The sequence below is a fragment of the Diuraphis noxia genome, unplaced genomic scaffold (assembly GCF_037042655.1).
Source record: "Diuraphis noxia isolate RWA-SAM2 unplaced genomic scaffold, SU_Dnox_SAM2 contig0003, whole genome shotgun sequence".
Taxonomy (NCBI): Eukaryota; Metazoa; Arthropoda; class Insecta; order Hemiptera; family Aphididae; genus Diuraphis; species Diuraphis noxia.
This window is the reverse complement of record NW_028301713.1, coordinates 26,000,422-26,022,915: the sequence shown is the minus strand read 5'-3', so window position 1 is coordinate 26,022,915 and position 22,494 is coordinate 26,000,422. Positions and strand designations below refer to the sequence as shown.

Genomic DNA, 22,494 nt, shown 5'->3' with positions numbered 1-22,494 from the left:
GGATCTGGACCAAGTAGTTCTTCGAATTCCTAAAAATGTATCCAATATTTATCTTTTACGTTTGTAAAAAATTTTGTCAACCCTCCAGAAAAATTTTATTTTTTCTGTTGAATGCAGTCAAATACATACGAGAGATCTTATATTCAATATTATAGGTTATAGGTAATTTACCAAATATTATAGATTAAGGGACCTAAAATGTTTAGATTAGCTATACATTTTCAAGGGTACATAAATTGTCACATTTATTAACGGAGCTGTTACGTATTCTTATTCATTGTATATTAAATAACTCGAAGAGGGTGGGGTTTGTTTCAGAATTTACTAACGTCCAAAATGTCGGCTTGTCTCTTGTCCACGGGGTGCTTTGCATAATATTCCACATTAGCTAATGTCGGAATGAGATTAGCAGAGTCTCGTAATAGTTGGATTGTGTTCTTCTTCGATTTTATGTGTTCTAAACATTTTTTGATGGACGTTGAATAGTTGTTTTTTCCAGCATGTCCCCAGGTCCCTGTAGATACATACAATTCACACGCAGATGTTCTTCTGGTTCGCTTTCGTAAAATATAAGTACATATTCCAGCCAATCCTACTGCCCCTAACGCAACACTGATTATTATAGATTTAGATAACATATCGTTGTTATATTAAATTAGATTGCAAAAATTCACAGTTTTGAGCTAATATATACGTTTGCAAGAAAATTGTTTATACGTTTAACAAAACTAAATAATCATTGGTCTTTTCATAAGTTAATAAATAAACAGTTTAGTATTGTGTCGTCATGGATAAAAATATATAATAATAATCACCAGTTTTGTTATTATTTTTACCAAGGACAATTGAAAACTAGTCAATTGATTCCGATAAGACTACATGCATAATGTGGTAACTTTTGTTCGACTTTTGTTCGACCCAACAATGTTGTAATCATTACACCAAAAGTATTTAAAAACTTTTTGTTTTAAGTATTTGGAAAGAATTTTAAATACTGTCTTGGACTTATTTGTATTTGAAAATCAAATACTTTTATACAAATACTTTTGAAAATTCGAACATGAATCATTCGTCAGCTTGTCACATATTTTTATTTAAGATTGTTTTAGTATTTAATTCATAATGTTGTTTCGTTTATAAATGTTGAGAACTCACGGAGAATATATTACTATATTATAGATAGATATTATAGGTTAGGTTTAACCTAATATACTCTTTAAATAAAGAATTCCCGAACTTTGAGTCCCGATTTTAACATAATATGTCTGAGCACGAATAAAAATTTGTATAAATAGAATTCTATATTTTAACCTATTTTATGAATCATTTTTGTTTTTTTTTTTATCTTTGACCCGACCCGTTTTTTATAACGACAATAAAAACCAGTTATTTTTTTTATTCAAACTTATTAACCATAAATAAATACTGAAAATCATTTATGATATTTGCTGTTATAGAAATAATATATGTTTCAATGTTATTAACTGCTATAATTTATACGCGTGTTATGTACTTATGTTTAGGGCTTATTGGTACCTTATTCCAACTGTTTTTTTGTAATAAAATTATTAGAACAAAACAGAAATATACAAAACATTGCTTGGGAGGGAGATGTAGAGTGTTATTATGCTATGTTTTGTGAAATTATTTGCCTATGTTAATGCATATAATTATATCAAAGTGTGGTTTGATGAGGCGCGGTCGTACGCTCAATCTGCGGAAACATAACGACCGCAGTTATCCTTGCCACACATACACAAACACGTGTTACAACCCTACCCACTTAGAAACCTACAAACAAATATACAAAAATAACCCATACCGTACACCCCACACCCAATGGCCTATGTTGCAGCATTAAAAAAAAAAATTTACCAAAGAAAAAAAGTTATAATACTTCATTATACTACTAAATCTCCGCTCGTGATAATATGGCGATAAGCGCCAGCATATATATTCTATAATGCGAGTGTGTAATAAGCTAATAAATGCCTACTTATACTTACTCTGCAGTGAATCTGAACTGATAGATATTATATACATGCCGAAACGTTTTCAGCGATTATTTCCAACCGAATAATAATAGATAAATTTTAAATTATACGATTTTGCCGATATTCACGGTATTTATAACATATTATTATATTATATATCGTCACGCTAGATTTCACAGATCAGCGGCGGCGATTTATCACATTATTTTTTATTTTCATTTATTTAATAATTTATAATACTGTTCGCTTATACTATGATAATCATATCGCTGGCATAGTTAATATATTATTATACATAATAGTTATAGGTGTACAATTTTGGTGGAATTTTATTTTTAAATCTGACCTTAACTAAAACTATATAATCGACCGATGCGATATAATTACTACATAATTTATTTTATTACTCGAAATTTGTGCCTGCGTTATTGATGCATTGAACCATCGCGAGCGCTGAATAATAGTATATAAAAATGATGCCTAACCTTTTTTGTTCGGCGTGCCACTTTGGTTAATAATCATCTTCGAGCGGGCCACTAAATATAAAAGTACGAATAATCCCATTCTTAATTTAATAATATAATTTTGTTATACATATGTGTACAATACATATGGCGTATATCTTATCTTTTATTGATTATTGAAAAGATTATGAATTGAGGTATACATTGTTGATACATACAACGATCAGTCTGGTCTTCTATTAGTTCATAGGTAATAGCGATCGTAAAATTTTTATTTAAAAATGTCCGACAGAAAAAAGCATTAATATAATGACGATTGCCGAATTTTAAATGAGAAATGGTCATTAAATTACTTTTTTATTGAAATGAATGGAAAAGCTGTTTGCCTTGTGTGCCGTGAAATGGTTTCAGTTTTTCAAGAATTTAATATCAAACGACATTACGAAACGAAACATCGAGAACGATTTTGCAATTTAAAAGGTAAGCTTTTATTTTCGATATAATTTACTAGTAAAAACTTAATGCAGTATGTATTATTTTTAAAGGAGACTTACGTATTACCAAATTAGAAGCATTAAAAAAAGATATTTATACACAAAATGTTTTAAATTTATTTAAAAAACAAAATTTAGTTAATACAAACATTGTACAAGCAAGCTATAAAGTAGCGAATTCAATAGCTAGTGAAACTAAACCTTTTAGTGATGGAGATTTAATAAAAAAATGTATTTTAACTGCGGTTGATGAAATAATATCAGAAAAATTAGAACTATTTTAGGAAATATGTTTATCACGAAATACAATCACCAGGCTTATTGAAAATATAGGAAATAATATACTTACACAGCTACAGAGTAAAGCACGAGAATTCAAATATTTTTCGCTAGCACTAGACGAGAGTACCGATATTACCGATATTGCTCAGTTACTAATAATTATTCGTGACATTGATAATAATTTTAATATAATGGAGGAGTTGGCTTCTTTAGAAAGTATGCATGATCGAACAACGGGGTCAGATATATTTGAAAAAGTAGAACTTTGTCTTCAAAATCTTGGACTTGATTGGGAAAACCTAAGTAGCATAACAACAGACGGCGCTCCAAGTATGAGAGGAGAAAATATTGGTTTCATTGGTAGAGTAAATAAACTTTTAGAATTGAAAAATATTAAGCCTCCTATGTATATACATTGTATTATTCATCGGCAAGCTATAGGTCTCGAAAATGTTATGTCTGTTGTAATAAAAGCTGTTAATTTTATTAAGTCTCATGGCCTTAATCATAGACAATTTAAAAGTTTTCTCCTCAAAATAGAAGCTGAGTACAGTGATATGGTGTACCACATCACTGTAACTCATTTTATTTTGATGAATTTCAAAAAATGAAAAAAAAATGATATTTTAAAATTTTATTTTCAACTTCCATAATGAAAATGGCAACTGTATTTGGCTCGACGTATATTTGTGAACAATTATTTTCGTGAATGAAACAAATAAAATCAGTTCATCGATCGCGACTCACGGATGAACACCTACATCCAATTATGAGGATTGGAACGACTAAATTCGAACTAGATTTTTCATTATTAGTTAAGCAAACTCAAGTTCAAATTTCACATTAAACATTGTTTTGTTTTATTTTTATTTTTACTATAGCAAAATAAATATATAAATATAATTTTACTTTTTTTTGAATATTTTGTTTTATTTAAAAATTTGTGACGGTCTACACAGAATACCTTCGTGGGCCACATATGGCCCACCAGCCGTGGGTTGGGCACCACTGCAATATATCGACGTCGATGGTATTCGTCACGGTAAATTATGATATATATTTAATATTAATATACTAGGAGCGTCTGTGCATGTATACCTAATATCATTACAATCTTATACGTTACGATGTTACTAAAATATAATAGTTAAAATGTCTTCATAAGTGGAATAATTATTTTAAGCGTGTTTTAACATATTTGCATGCACCATGATTAAACTTTTATTATTATTGCTATTTATATCACTCATATAATATAGGTATCTCTACCTCTACATAACATGTATATTATGTAGTTGTTTGTAATTTGTTTTTCTTATTTTATACAACACACAGTACACGAATAACATTGTAAACTATTCACATTATATCATATAAATAAGTGATCTTTGGAATACATTCGGTTATTGATTTTGGTGCCCGTCCAAGAAATCGTTGTTTACCCGTGCGACGTCACGTCCAATGTCTTCTGCAGCTCTAGCGAGAGACTTGAACGCCCGACGGACAGACCGAGAGCGTTATAAATACTCGTCGGAGAAAGATGTTAGTATATTATTATTCAACCGACCCAACCTGCAATATAGGTTTATATATTATTAGGTGTCTATATACCTATAATATACGTACGTACACAAACACTTATATCAAGAATACACAGTTTTAAATAAGATATATGTATACGATTATATATATAGCGACTGCACAGATGACATTGTGTATCCACAACATATATTATATACACGTACAATATAATGGCCGTTGTCCCATAATTATTATTAAAAGACTGCAGTGGTAAATATTTAAATTGAAAAAAAAAGAAATTCGCGCGAGTATTAGGTATATATATTTATACATCTTGGAGACTTTATGTTATCCATCGTTTATATGCGAAATTGGCTTTTTAATGTGTACCGTACTTTCAAATAAACACTTAACAATGTAAACGTAATAACTAACAGTCATAATCATAATATTTACCGTTCAGTACTCCCCGATTAAAACGAGCGACGGTATACTGCATGTATATATAATAATAAACAGCACATTTGTATACAATTCTCCTTTAGATGGTAAACGATTTTGATCGATAAATTAGTTGTACACATATATAACAGTGGTGTGGGGTGTAACAGAATCTACAACTGACAAATGTACTTATTTGTATAACTAATTATAAGTAATGGTTAAAATATGTACATTATGACCTGTATAATAAGTAAAAATGTATGTTCTATAATAATAATGAATATTAAAAACTTGGTAATAATTTATATCAACTATTATCATATTATATTTATAAAAAAGAAAATAATATTTTCATAATGTATTTTAACAAAGGTTATTAAATGCAACTGTGAGTGAATTACATATACCTATACATATTTTTTCGGCTACATTTGTAAAATTAAATTATAATACAGGTTATAGTTACTTACATTAATTATTCATACTATCGTATTAGGTCGTATATAAAATATTAATTGGCTTTGGAAACTAATTCCTGAATCCTATTACACATAGTTGGTACGTGTTAAAGTAAACGAAAATACTTAACATTAAAAATAAAATAAGAAAAATCAAGCATTCTGTTGAACTCATCTGGTCGAAATACACTGATCTAAACAGAAAACATTAGGTGATTCTGAATAGACTTAGAATAAGTTACACTAATACACACATGGACATTGGACACCTTATGGCAAAGACAGATTCACCCCTATGTCCTACATGCAATACAAACTACTCCATCAAACATAATATCATCGTCAACTGCCCAAAATTCAACGAAGCTAGGAAAGACTTCATCATCTCTGACAACTTGTACAAAGCAATTGGTCCATTTCCAAACTCTCAAAACATAATTTTATATCTAAAAAAATTGAATTGTTCAATAACATATAATAATGTAAAGATGTAACACTCTTGTTAAAGCTAATAACCTATGTAGTTGATGCTTAACCAACAAAGGAAAAAAAACTTAACATCACTTATATCTCGTGTTATGAACGCGCTAGTAACAACAAAATTGAGTTAAATTATGGTTATTAATAATTATATTCATCATGTACAAGTCATACCAGACAGTGATATTATAAACTAAACCACGAAAGTAAAAAACAGGTTATTTGATTTTTAAATTTGTAAATTTGGTAAACATTAATCAAAATGAAATAAAAAATTAAATTTTAGAATTACCTATCATGCACCGTATTATATTTTTATACAGGTTTCGTGAATGTTTATGGTTTTCAAGATGTATCGAAACGATTAATTCGTGTCAAAATCTTCGCGGAAATCGAATTTCTTAAACACGCGCATTCTAGTATAGGAATTAGGTGCCTTAAAATAAAACTGCTATCGAATCGTACCTACAAGTTTTATCGAATAGAAATGTCGTATTCAAATATTTCTCAGAAATATATAATATATTGTATAAGATCAAACATTAGAATACATAGTATAACAACTAGTGTTATATTGAACGAGTTTCAAATTTCGTACTGTTTATGTCTATTTACAAAATACGATGTTTAAACGAGAATCGAGACCTCTTCACCACGGATATCCCGTTTAAAAATTACCATAAAAGTAATTTGTATCGCAATATTTTTCAACGTATTTTTGTTCACCGTGCAACTCAAAAAACGTTTCTATTATATAATATCTTCTCTGTATTGTTATTCAGCAGCTAGTGTCTTTATTTATTATTTATAGTTACCTACTCTGTTTGTAGTGTTTATGAATACGGTGAATAAATTGTTAACACATTGTTACATTATTGCATCGTGACTATAAATCATAGAGATCGAAATGTGCCGTGCGTTCGTCAAATAGTTAAATTTAATCACGAATTATTTTAAACAATTTAAACCATACAAAGACAATACAAATTATTGTAATATTGTATTGTATTGTATTGTATTTTTTTTTTTTGCTAATTTCATTCAAATTTTTAGATCTCCTGAATTCTGTGATGGACGTTCGACTTAAATTCATAATCTCTAATTTTAATTTTGGTTTTCGTTAAAAAACTTCAATTATAAAAATGTTCAATCTACATCTCTATTATTATTAGGCTTCGAATGAATGAATTACAAACCTTGAAAATAATCTTTAAATCCTGAAAAACTCACTACTGACTACTAAGTCTACTATACAGTCCCTACCTATACTAAAACAAAGACTATTTCCAAATCAAGTGTAAAATATTTTAAATGAAAGCTATTATTGTAAATTATTTTACAGTATACGAGAATTAAAATTATTATTTCGAATTCATAAAACTCATAAAATGTGTGTAAAAAGTTTTAATTGATGAAAATAATAATAATTTAAGAAATCGAAAATGTCAAAAACTTCGAAATTTAAAATTGAATAAGTTCTTTAGTTGAATGGAAACGTCGTGTCATGTGGTAGTTAGGTGGTATACAGACATACAGTAAGCTAAAAACAATGCATTTTTCTACAAATCCACTGTATGCTTGTATAATACGATATAGGTGCTTACATACAATATACTATATGTTGGTATAATATATATTATATATCTTATTATTATTGTGCATCACTTCCACAAATGCGTTGCGACAATATTTCGATCACCAGTGGTGGTTTTCCCGGGGAGGCAGTGCCTCCCTTGATAATAAGAGAAAATACATGGTTAATATCATTTAAATTCTAAAATTCTGCGTGTTTATATCTTCAAATATTATAGATACTATTATAAAAGGGAAATAGATAAAAAATATATATAAATTATGTATTGAACTATTGAAGGGACTACAGAGTGTACCATGTCCGGTCTCGGTAATTAAACAAGACCGTGGTGCCCATAAGTAAGAGACTAGCCAGTCCGCCAGTGTCGATCACAATATACATAGTCATATTATAGTATAGTATATTATATTATGTTACACACGCGCCGTATATACTACAGCTGCAGGATCTATCGCACGCGATCAACGGCGTTATATTGTATAAGTGTACATAGTATCATCGACACCATCATCACGCGTAATGCTATACTACTATGTATCATTGCACTATATACGTAATACCTATATATATATATATATATATATACGTAGATGCGATCGTTTATGTTATAATATATATCATCATCGAACATATATATTGCCACGCGCGTGGGCATACTTGCCGTGTATAGCTGCGGTGACATCGGAAAAATTGGGTGCGAGCATAATAATAATGTGTAATACGTATATTTATAATATATATAGATATATAATGTATATACGTATACATAATATGTGGGTAATTCGATCTCGGTCTGGGAGTCACCGGGCGCTAGAGATCCGGTCGAGTAAACAATATTTATCGAAACGAAGAGATCATCGTTCAATTTAAAAATAATATCTATAAATATAGATGACGCGTATAATATATGTAATCTCCATCACACGCGAAACGATTTCTTATATTATTACGCACATTATCGACAATCGTCGAATGTGTCTATGTGATAATATATCATTATTGTACAGAGTGATTCACTGATTCGAACATCACGCACAACCCCATTTTTAAACAATATCATGATGGATTTATTCGAATTCTGATTTTTGATCCTTATGACTTTTGATATATATAATATATAATATATATAATATATATACAGTGTGTTCACCGATTTAGGGAACACTGAATTTTTCGGCCGGATTTGTTTGGAATAAATTGATTTTTTTTTAGGCCTATCCGAATATGGTGTAAAATAGGTGTTGCTATTTAAAAAAAAAAGTTTTTACTGCGTATACGCAGACCAAATTCTCAAAAAATTTTGAAATGCATCGAAAAATGTGTATTCATATACCACCAGTTTGTAAAAAAAATCGATTTGTTCCAAACATATCCGGCCGAAAAATTCAGTGTTCCCTAAATCGGTGAAAACATTGTATATGCTAACCTATGGTATATATTATGGAGAAAAGTTTTGTTTGTACTACTTATTAGGCCCATCTGTATGTGCATGTAGTTCAGATGATGGAATATCTTTTGTTTTTCAAATTAGAATCCCTGTCTGAGCTATTAATATTATTTAGTGGATATTTTTTTGACAATTTTAATATAGGCATTAGGCACCTAACCAAAATTCGAACGAGTGAAATTTCTCTTAAGATATCAAATTTTCTATACAATGAAATCAATAATATAGTCTTTAAAATGCTTATACAAGAATAAAAAATAGATAACATTTTGAATACTAACGTTCGAATTTTGATTTTACTACTATACAATTTCCAGAAAGATATCCGCTATATAATTCACCGTAGACAATGGGGAAGGTGGAGGTTCTGATTTAAAAAAAAAAATGTTTGTAACCCCTGATGACACTCCTGCAGATTAAGTACCTAAAGTTCTATATATAGTGCAAACAAATTTTGAAAATTTGTAGATATTATGATATGGTATACGATCTCTTAGTACATACGTTTTAAAAATTTCCAAATTCTTATTTTGAATAAAACTGTTTCGTCAAAGATAGCAGGGGGCTAAATGGGGGAGGGGGGAGAGCGTCCTCGGTGAATCATCCTCTATAATAATATTATACCTACAGCGTGACTGGAGTCGGTCGGTCGGTCGAGCAGGGGAAATCGGAAATATCGGTGTCGTTAATCGCACACGCGTGATATATATATATATATGTATATGCGATATTATACCTAGGTAGGTCGTATATGTATATACTTACGAGGAAAACGATCACATTTCTATATATTTACGTATATATATAATATATTATTTTATATATATATATTATATATAATATAATGTACATCTGTAACCTGCGTATAGGTATATAATGAATGCTTAGCGTGTATAAGGCAGCGCGGGCCGACCGCGGCGGTGATGATTTATACTGTCAATAAATTATCGTACGCGGCCGAGATGGAGCGAGAGACGACCGATCGCGAGTGGGCGGGCGGCAGACGGTCATGGGATGGGGCGGGGGGGGAATCGAGATCGGGTGGGTCGGGATGGAGGGGGATTGGAAATCGGAGAGGCGCACATTACATTATATTATATATATATTGCAGAGGTGAAGCGCACGCGGTCCACGACCTGTGGGAACTCGAACGTTTTATTATTTCATTGTTCCCGTTCTGTATATTATTTTCTGTACTTTTATTTTTATTTTACAGCGACGACAGGGCAGCGTTTACGTGTCGTCGCAGTTGTCGGTCGCCGCCGCGACTGCAGAGTAACCATATAATAATATTATGTATATAATATTATATATACCTAGGTATCTGTATATATATAAACCTACTCGGAAGATTTTATATTATATTATGTTCTTTTCGAAATTTTTTCTCACCGTTTCCCACATTTCGCGTCGCCGTCGTCGGAATGCCCACACGCGACTCTCAGCGTGATATGCTGCACCGCACCGGCGATAATGATCTCTGTTTATCACTGTTCGTTATTGGTAGACATATTCTATGACCTATATTATTTTTTTTTCGGCACTGTACACTGCACCTGCAGTACACTTTAAGTCTATAACATCTCACCCGTCGTGCATCTTGGCACGCGTATCAATAATAATGATTTATCTATACATAATCGCCGTAAAGTGCATATTTTTGATACTTTTGCATTAGTCAAACCCATCGCGAGCTTATAATTTCGTGATTAACAATCCGCGTATATGCAATTTATTAACGCATGATTAATCGAGTGATTTGTCCGCTAGGTATAGAATAAATATTACATTAATAATTTCTCTGGCGGTGAGTATAGATACCTACCTATATTGAAAGATAAAAAATAACTTTTTATATTTGTTGAGTTTCTATCCGAGTTTTGTTGAAATATATAGACATGCAGGTATTATAAACCTGACATTTTAGATTGCACTTCGATGGGGCTACGGTTTGATGCGAGTAATATAGCAATATATTATAATAATACAAATGCATTTTTAATAATTATTTTATATCAACCGTTATAACACATATTAGGGCACCTTAAATATTATTCTAGAGTGAAATGAATTATATTAAACATTTTATAACAAAAATTAAAGACGCCAGTGTATATATATATACACATGCACGCCATATGATATGTTTTTATAAGTATAATTAGTATAAATTGTGAATCGTTCCACTGTGAACAAAACTCAAACGGATTTAATTAGCTGCAGGACATCTTATTTATTGAAAATAAACAGATATAGAATATAGAACCGATATAGGATGGGAATATTTTGGTGCAAAAAGGCAATGATTTTTTTTTGGATCGCAGGTGCACATTGAAGGAAAGACATTTAAGTATAAAAGCTCCAGACGCGGTGGTAGTCAAAAATATATTAAATAATCTAAATAAGTAAACACAGTTCGTATAATATAACACTACACTATTGTGATGAGTTACAAATAAACTTGTCATCCGTTGTTATTGATGAAACTTTACCCTGTAATAACTAGGAAGCTATAGTCAGCTATCTTTAGATAAGAACGATGAGGTTAGGAGTGTCGACGTTCTTTACCTCTTCGTTTATTATTGATTAAAATCTATAATATATTATTACGTCTATAATCGGGATCGTGAATACAGATTTACAAACATATTTTGTTATATTACTTTTTAGGGGTATGGTCGAATTGCACTTATTTTAGTCGAATTGCACTTGGATTTAAAAAAGGTAATGGCTGAACTGCACTCGGGTAAAAAAAAAGGTAATGGTCGAACTGCACTCGGATAAAAAACAGGTAGTGGTCGAACCGCACTTGGTCTCAAAAGTATTTCAATAAAATTATCATGCATTTGAAGGGGTTAAACATTTAGTTAACACTCATTTTCCTATAATTATTATATTTTATTATATTTTAAGCTCAAATATGAGGCTTTCCATGCGAAGTTCAATAAATCATTTTCATCACCACATCCAAATATATTTGTTTTCATTGATGTTTTAACACAATTACAAATCGACACCTACATTTTAATGCAGGATACTGACACAAGACCATAAACAACACGATACCAGAAAAAAAAATAATATTAAAAAATATATTGACTTATATACTCAAAAGCGTATTACCAGGCTAGAATTTTTGAATGCAGTTAGTCATTACTACAAAAAATGATCGAAATGACAAAAAAAATATTTATAATAATAGTAATGACAATAATTAAATTTGACGATTAAAAAAAAAAAAATGTTTGATAATAATAATAATATGTATAGTATAATATAATATAACATGATGTATAATATAATAATTATAATGTAAATACATATAATTAACATAATTTGAAGTTTAAAACAATCATATTTAACCACCAATGATTAAAATCATTGTCAGTCCTAAGCCTGTAAGTGGAAGAAAAATGAGTGTTAGCCCTAACCGCTTTATGCATGATAATTTTATTGTAATACTTTTTGAGCCCAAGTGCAGTTCGACCACTACCTGTTTTTTACCCGAGTGCAGTTCGACCATTACCTTTTTAAAACCCAAGTGCAATTCGACCATTAGTTTGTAGGTAATAAGTGCGCAATTCGACTATCCCGCTTTTTAGTACACCATTAGTCTGTGTGTCTTATTGATTGTTGTTGGCGGTAATCCTATAATATTTTTTTATGTGCTAATATTATAATATATTGTTAATATAATTCCTTACCTGCAGGTTGACGTCAATGATTTTGATGACAATTAGAATCAAAACGAAAACTTATCGTTTTAATAATGGAAATAATATAGAGAACATTGTTTTTGAATATAAGTTATAATATTGATTTAAAACATCACAACAAAAATAATAGACCAACAATCAACTATAAAGTTAGTGTTCGGTGGTTGAGTAAAGACTGTGCAAGCTTGTCGAAGGCTGTCTTTGCTGGAGCAGACTGTGCTGCTGAGATCCGACTGAGCTGATACTGAGCAGATTGAATATCATGTCAAAACAGGGATTTTATTTATAACGAGTTGACCTTTGGTACTTGTTGTTCCATATTTAATTGTTATTGTATATTTCGTATGATTACAAAACGTACAAAAATATTATTATTGAATCATATTTGGGGATATTAATTACATTAAACATGTATAATAAATATATAAATTGTTATTAATAATATTTTAAGTATTTTTGCAAGAGTAAAGAACATAGATAAAGCTATTTATTAGGTTTTAAAGAATTACATATTTAAAATTATTATGATGAAATTTAATATTACGATGCTGTGTGGCGTAATTATATGAATAGCATTATTACAATATTGTAATAATATAATTCGGAAATCGCGGTGGCCGTTTCCGGATGGACGAAAATTTTCGTGATGTATTTAAATATTTATAGTGCCTAGCTATGATTAAGGCGATGAATTACGGAGCGAGACCGTTTTCGACCAAAAACGTACCCTTCCCTTTTCGGCCGATTCACTTTTCGACCAAATTTAAAAAAGGTCGATTCTCTTTTCGACCAAAATCGTACCTTTTCGGCCGATTCACTTTTCAACCAAATTTAAAAAAGACTGATTCCCTTTTCGGCAAAAACAAAAATTTATAATATAAAATATGTAAAAAAAAATAAAATAATTGCTGCTACATAATGTAGTTTTTTATAAGTTGCATAAAATGTTGTAAAATAACAATATTCGTAAAACTACAATTCGCGACAAAATTATTTACAAAACGAAATTAATTTTACACACATACTAAAAATTATCCCTATAATTTCATTTATTTAAATTTTGAAGGTTTTTCAAATTGAATTCAAATGTCTTGGTACTATTCAGTACCAACTTATAGTTTTAATAATTTGTCAAAATTACATAATTATATAATTGCCATAATTTTACAAAAAATTTTGTTTTTGGTCGTAAAGGGAATCAGTCTTTTTTAAAGTTGGTCGAAAAGGGAATCGACCTTTTTTAAATATGGTCGAAAAGTGAATCGGACGAAAAGGGAAGGGTACGTTTTTGGTCGAAAACGGCTATGCCTGAATTATGCGCCGTGTACGTATGAGTGCATCAGATAATATATCTGGTATACCTCTCATCATATAATATCTAGAAAGAGTAAATAAATAATATATACATAAACCAATCCGGTTCCATCCGGTGCACGAGTGTGTGTGTATGTGTTATCTAGACCAAATGGTCATAAAAATCCGGTCATAAAATTAAAGTGCATTAGCGTGTTAGACTTCAATGACCACACGAAATATGATATTTTTTCACGCGCGCCACCGCCACAAACGCGATATTCTATAATACGTATCTATACTATTATATACGAATTATATTATATTATACATGCACATTATATTCCGACTCGTCTGACGATGAGCGTCATTTACACAAACAGTTTTTATTATTATAATTATTATTATCGTCGTCGTCTTTTCACCCACCGTCGCGTGTGCCGCAGCCGACGCCTTGATTTTGTACAATATAATAATAATATTATAATAATATACCCTCTACAGGTCGTGCCAACGATTGAGCGACGCGTCACACGTATCTACGGACGACTAAGGTATAATATTATAAAATTTAATAATAATCCAAAGAGCAAAATGTTATTATTCGCGTTCGACCGAACGGCGCCGTCACCGGAGCTACAGCGCACACACACACACTACGTAGGACGACGAATTTAAATTCCAATTTATTTTGCTATTATATGTGAACACCGTGGTACAAAATGCTAACGCGCCCGCGATAATATTTTTATTATTGCAGCATATATAGGTAGTGTGCGACTAATAATTAATATACGTGAGCCTTCGCCTACGTCCGTCTGAACGTGTGATCTTATTGAAAATAATAATAATAATACACAATATATTATAATATTATGATGAGAAGCGCGCGCGTGTGCAATAAAAATAACAAATTTATATTATTGTATGCGCACAATATATAAATTAATATCACGTGTATAATATTTCAATAATATAATGTTATAGGTATACATACAACACTACAACAGCGAACTGCACCGGTTACCGTTACAAAGGTATATAATATAATATGGTGATAATAATATCGCGTAATGCGTTCGTAGGTATACAGTGCCCATACATTATTATAATGTATTATTTATTTTACACTTCGGCGGTGTATTGACGATAAAATACAATATTATTGTGTACGACTTGACAAGTTAAAAAAAAAAAAAATCATAAACCAGTTACGATCATCGATGTGTTTGTCAATTGAAATTTAAAAAAAAAAATCAAAATCCCATAAAAAGATTTTACAACTACAATAATTTGTCTCTTACATTCCGTGATATTTATATAGGTATCTACAGGGTGATTGATCTGACCCGAAGCATACGTCGTTTCGATGATCACGCTTTTTGTGAATTTTCTTCATCTTGACACAATTATTTATATGATTGTTGCAATAAGACATTTTTGAACATTTTATGTTATTTACTTTTAAACGCATTATAATTTTTTAAGTCTTTATAGTTTATAGTTTATACTGAAAACAAAAAAATCTAAAAAATCTATTTACGTATATTATTATTGTTTGAACATTACACAATGACATTCACACAATTTAGATTAGCTTTATCTTATTTTCTACCTATTTAAAGTTTTAACCGTGTCAATATAAAAATTAAAATAAATTATTATAATAATAAATTAGTAGTAATATTATATTCATATGATAATAGGTTAAAAGACAGTATTCTATATCAGCATCGTTTTTCGTATGCAATGATCTATCATCGAATTCAAATTTAACACATCGATTACAGCAGTCAGGCAGTGACCTACTCAATGATGAGATACACTCGACTCCTTCCGTACAGTAGAGCGGTTACCTACTTTCCCCTTTTTTCAATTTTAAGTGCACGTACAAGGAATTTATGAGTAAACTTCTCGTATATTAATTAGCATAACATTATCTTTGTATGGTAAACTGTATGCTGTAAATAACCTTGGACTATTCAAAATCTAATGCCCAAAGCTACAAATCATACAAAATATAGTTAAAAACTATCAACAATATTCTACGATTTTGTTCAAACAATTGGTAGGTATATTAAATATAATTTAATTTCTGGTATTTTTTTTAGTTTTGATGTACACGTAAATTTGCGAAAACGATTATTTTTAAGGATTCCATCGATTTTGTTCATTTATAAAATCGTATCAAATGTTTTGACATTTTGTGTGTTAACACGTTAGACGGCAATAATTGTGCATGATGCTTCAAAAATTGGTGTGGCCAATTTGTTTTTACTCAACACTGTCACGAAGACTGAAGGTGATTTGATTACTGACTTCAGCAGAATTGTTGGGTACGCCAACATTAGATTGAACTATGTTCTGGTAAAAAAACGCGTGTCAAATCCGTCACTATATATAAGCTATTGTTTGACTTAAATATTTTTATTTCTTTTCAAAATTCAGGTTTGTATTAGAATTTTTTAAGTAAAATATTTTGTATCGGTTTAATTTATTTCGAATAAGCGTGGTGGGTAAATGAAATGAACTAACAGTAGGTATTATATCATAAAAGAATCTGTATTGAGTATACTGACTTTTTAATTTATCCATTAATGACCCATTTCGAACAGAACAAATTACATTTTAAACTGCACATGAAAAATATAGACATTTTTTGTTTACCAAATATTATTAACTACGCAATAATTATTATTGTAAATAATCATTTTGGGATCAGCGGTACAGATGGATCACATCAAGTTGTCTGCAAGATTATTGATTGAAGAATGAATCTATCCATCGATGAAAATATTTGTCACTTAGAAGTTCGTGATTAAAAATAAAAAAAAAAATCATGACGTAACTTGTCTAACTTTTAAATTGTCAAGTTTGATTTACCTACAATTTTTTATGTGCAAAACGATCAATTTTCTCATGTGGTTAAAGCTATTATGATACCCTTTGTATAATAGTATAATTATAAGGTATGTGGCGTGCACACAATTATACCGTGCGTACAAATATTTCAATTTACAAATAGGTAAAAATTCAACTCGAATACAATGTGATGTACCGTTTTATGCCAAAGTATAACAATTTACTCGCTCGCATCACTCTATACAACATACTATAATGTATCTATAAAAAATATAATATATAAGTACCTACACTGTATATATGTAGTGCTCACGGACATACCTATACACAATATCTACGTTAATCGACCATCGATATAAGTACACGTTTGTACATGTTATATATTGTTGTATTATACCGTACCTATATATATATATATATATATATATTGGTGAGCGGCTCGTTATGACTTACCAAAACTGGTGCACAACAATAATTATATTGTCATCCATAATATAATATACGCATGCACATAATGTGCTATTATTGATATTCATATTGTGAGTATAGACCGCAGCGAGAGGCCGACGACGATGCGTATAATTATAATATAATATACTCGTTACACATACACGTACATTTACGGTGGATCGAATCCGGATTTGACTACAATATTATTACAAATTATTATTATATATAACAGCACGTACGCATCCGCTACCGTTCGAAATCTGATCAGTCATCGTTTCCAATTGATATATCGTCCTGTAATGATGATGATGATAATAATAATATATTATGTAAGCGACTCCGCGTGTGTTCGTATAGGTGTTATTATAATTTATAATATAATAATAATAATATGTTCCTATCAAGACCGCATCACCCACCTGTATATAAATTATATCGACCGATTCGACAATGTGTACCGCGCACGCGCGATCTTGTAACGATATATATATATATATATTATATGTATGCCATAAAATATATCATTATTATAATACCTGTAAAGTATATAACAATATTATAGACACCCTATTTTTATTTCCCCTTTCACCGACTCTTTGTTATATATTATTATAATTGCACCGCTTCTGGGCCGTTTATTATTATTACAATGAACTGATTTAGGCACGTATTAATCATCCGTCGACACGTGTGTAAGAGATTCCTGTGGAAAATGTCCGCGCCCGTGACTTCTAATGACCCACATAGGTCCGATAAAATTATAATATATTGTTATGTATTGTACTTTTTTGGTTCGGCTGAACAGCCCGACGAACGGAAGTCGACACCTGTCGATCTCGATCGTCATGGCGCCACATATATATGTATATAATTTTCGTATAATTATTATTGTCTTATTATAGTTTATAGTTATGTCCCGAAGGCAGTCCAAATTTTAAAAAGGGGGGAGGCATAAAATGAATACCTGCTTAACCATAACGGCATACCACTTCATTTATGGTTACATAATATTTGTCGGATACGACAAGGTCCTATAAGGGGGAAATGCTCTCCTCACCCCGTGACTACCATGCGCTTGTTATAGCTACGTGACCCATTTTTGTTAACCGACGCAGCAAAACGGTCATCAACATACAGAGCGTTTATCATTATCGTTTTCTGCGGGTCCCACTACGTTTTGTTAATCGTAACGTCATTTTGTTACAATTTTATAATATTATTGAATATTTAGAGACAATAGTTCACACGTTCATCATTTAATAATAATTGATTCGTTCAAATTATGAGTTTCGGAGATTTTAAGTACGGTTATCAACTGTATACCTAATAAAATATACATTTTTTTTTTTATGCGTAAGATGAGATAGGAGCTATAGCGATACAAACTGGTGGTTTTCAAGATATGAAAACCTCGATTTGCTGTTGCAAAATTCTTCAGCAGATGATTATTTTGTAAATACCGAAGTTTCTAAATCGAAAGTCGAACATGTGAATTGCTTTTGAGTTTTTATTTTCTAATGATAATAATAATTTATGATTAGATGATAATATGGAAGCTTTGTTGGTTTTAAAATATTATGGTTATTAATATAAATTTATAAAACTGTTATTAACTGTACATTTTTTTCGAGTACCTACCAATGTTAAAAACAAGATTAAATATTACATGTATTTTATATTTAAAACCAAAATAAAGACTTATTCTCCTTGATGCATTATTAAGTTTAGTAACTCAGTAACTGTTTGTTCAAATATGAATTTACTTGAGTTGACATTTTTCTAAAAGTTTGAAGCGTTTGAAAACCGAGTGAAAAGATTTTGATTTTTTATATTTTTTTTTGTTGGTACTATTTTCATCAATTTCATTAACAGAACTTCAGACTGAAGAATAACGTAAGTGTTGTATTCACTCCTTATCTATTGATTACTTATAATAGTTGCCTAAAATTATATTTAAACGTTGTATGCAGTTATGTAATAATATTATTTTAGCTAATTATTATATTAAGTCAGAAAGGGATTCCACTGCTACGTTGTACCTAAATTGCATAACCATGACGCCGTGTTACTGAACTTGCTGTGCTTATTAATTATTGTGATTTTATCGACTCGATAGATATACATTTGGTTGTAGTGTGACCAATGCTCGAATTGGGGGGGGGGGCGCAGGGGAACGGAGTACCCTAACTAATTATTCAGAAATTTCAGCGTACCCCTACTTTTATTTTTAAGGGTAACGCATGGGACGCTAAATCATGCCATCATTGCCATCATTCTGAATTTTTAATTCTTATCAAAATGTACGTGTTAAGAGATAACATATATAAATAAAAAGTTTTTTTTTTGTTTTGTTTCAATTGTTCTCGAGTTTGTTATATTTGATTTTATAAGTTAAAAATATAATATACAATATAATATTTACATAATTTTTTTTTTTTTTAATTTAATTATCCATAAATATTTCCTATATGATTCAAAGAGGTGTATAAGGGGGTGTGCGGCATAGCCCCCACGGCTTTGTAACGTTTGACAAGTGGTGGGGACGCTCTTTTTTTAAAAGTTAACAGAGTCTCCCTACTTTAATTTTGTCAAGTCGAGCACTGAGTGTGACGATAAGAAAATCTTAAAGTACCTTAGCTTAATATTATACTTTAATGAGTTACCGCAAATATGAATCCAATATGACAGTAACAACGGTTAGTTTAGAAAATAATGTTGACATTACAATTGATGATTAGCATGAAAGTATGACAATCACAGGAATATAAAATCAAAAGTAGGATAAACTTCATTTGAATCATATTATAATCTTCATTAATTTGAATCATATAACTTTTATTTTTATCGAACTGTTTGAACTCTAATTTTAATCTTATTTTAACTTTTTGAAACTTATTAATTTTGTCAAGATTAAAAAATTAATCACATCATTAAAAAAAAAAAAAACAACAACAATTCATAGTATTAAAACCAGCTTAATATAATTTACACTTACAAAATATTATTTTTTTTAATGCTATAGTCTACCTTATTTTAATTACTGATTGAGAGTGAATTTAATGTAATTTTGAGTTATAGGTACTTGGTACCTACTTGTATGTATTTTTAACAATCAAATACCTACATTTTACAAAGACCCGAGGGTCTTTCTACAATTTGTTGAAACTTCAACTCACTACCGAGAGAGTAAATAATTTAATCTAAATTCAAACTTAAAAGAGGAAGTTTGTAATTCGAAAAATATGTTTAACTGCAAATTCGCAACAAAAAAAATTACAAATTTGAATTTTTATAAAAATAAATCTTTTATAAAATCAAGTTTAAGGTCTCTCATATGAAATATTTCGCGATACCTTTTAATCATAATACAAATAACTAATCTAATAAAATAGGAGTCCAAATATAATTAAAATATGAGAAATAAATATTTATTAAATAATTATCTATTATATTGAATAATTACTGCATTAGTACATGTCATCACAAATTCGAGTAAAATATGAAGAATTATAATTTACATACGATTTTATGTAAATATTTTATTTCAAACATTTATACAATTGTATAAATTGACAATTGCTGTATGAGTTAGTATAAGAATTATATTTGTAGCTTGTGTATGAAATCGTTTTTGTGCGTGAGATTTATGAAATATAGGTAACTGACAGTATACCTAATATGACAATGAGAAAACGAAAATTTTTTAATATTTCAATAATAGATAAAACGCGAGAAAAAATATTAGAAATATTACCCACTTGTGTTTACGAAAAATGTTTAATTTGTATGCTATAAGTCATTAATATGTTAAATATGCTAATTATTATTTATTGATAATATTTTATCTAAAACTAAAATAAAATATATTTTTATTAAAATTTTATAAGTACAGGTACGAAATCTATTTCCTCCTCGATTATTATGGTAGTTAAAACTCTAAATTTGTGATTAAACTTCTTCACTGCAGTGTGAAATAAGAACTGCCTTGTAATTTTTAGCAGATTTTATCCATTTTTTTTCCTAGTTCAATACTTGCGGTTGATTAGAACGACGAGACTTTATGATGGATGGTTTATGCACACGACGTATTCGACGTGAGGTTAGACACCACGACGACATTATGCATATTATATTATGCTCCCGCAGACGAGACGATATAATAATATCATTTTCGTTATTACATTACGTTACGTGACCGTTTCGAATTAATTCATCTTGATTAGATTATTACTATTACTATCATATTACTTTAATAATATTATACGCTGCCACGTATTTGTAACTATACTGCAGGAGAAGATACAGATAACAGATTTTTTTATTATTTTTTTTTTTTATAGTATCTCGGTATACATATTGGATAATATCGCGGTATAGCAAAACTCGTCTAATGAAATAATATAAGACATTATTTTTAATAATAATATCAATAATTATTATAGGCGTATAATCAACCCGCGTCGCAGTTACGTCCGAATGATTTATTATTATTATTATTATTACCGTCGTATTGCTTTCGCGTTCCTTCGAATTATATAACGATATTAGATCGTTGCGACGCGCCCTTTAAATGGCATATTAATATTATAATATTATAAATATTATTATTGCCCATAATGTAACAAGACGTGTAGTACACGTGCGTATATTAAACCGTAGCGAGGATTTCGTAATCAAATAATAATTTTACGACCGGAGACGCGGTCGCGCCGTAAGAGATAACACGGCACATAGGTACTGTCGTTATAATAATAATATTAATTTTATTATATTATTATTATCGTCGTCGTGTACAGTGTGCGGCCGTTACATTATATACCTACTCTCGTCGTCTTACGTGAGCAAACGTACTTTGTATAATATATATTTTATACCTACGATCATCGCGGATTACGTAGTGTACGCGCCGTAGGTATGTAATAAACTAAAAAAGAAATAATATATTTAAAGAAATAGAGGCGAAAAAAATATTTAAAAACGTCGGTACATGTTGGT

At 30.0% G+C, this 22,494-nt stretch overlaps 1 protein-coding gene across 1 annotated transcript in view; it reads left to right on the top strand.

Annotated features, from left to right (window-relative positions):
* Window positions 1–3,425: 3,425 nt before the first annotated feature.
* The window catches only part of LOC107171603 (histone acetyltransferase KAT6A-like), a 49,785-nt gene continuing 30,716 nt past the window's right edge, over window positions 3,426–22,494 (top strand). Inside the window, exon 1 of the mRNA XM_089223304.1 lies at window positions 3,426–3,640. Coding sequence (XP_089079430.1) covers window positions 3,426–3,640 — 215 coding nt within the window. The remainder of the gene's footprint in view (window positions 3,641–22,494) is intronic.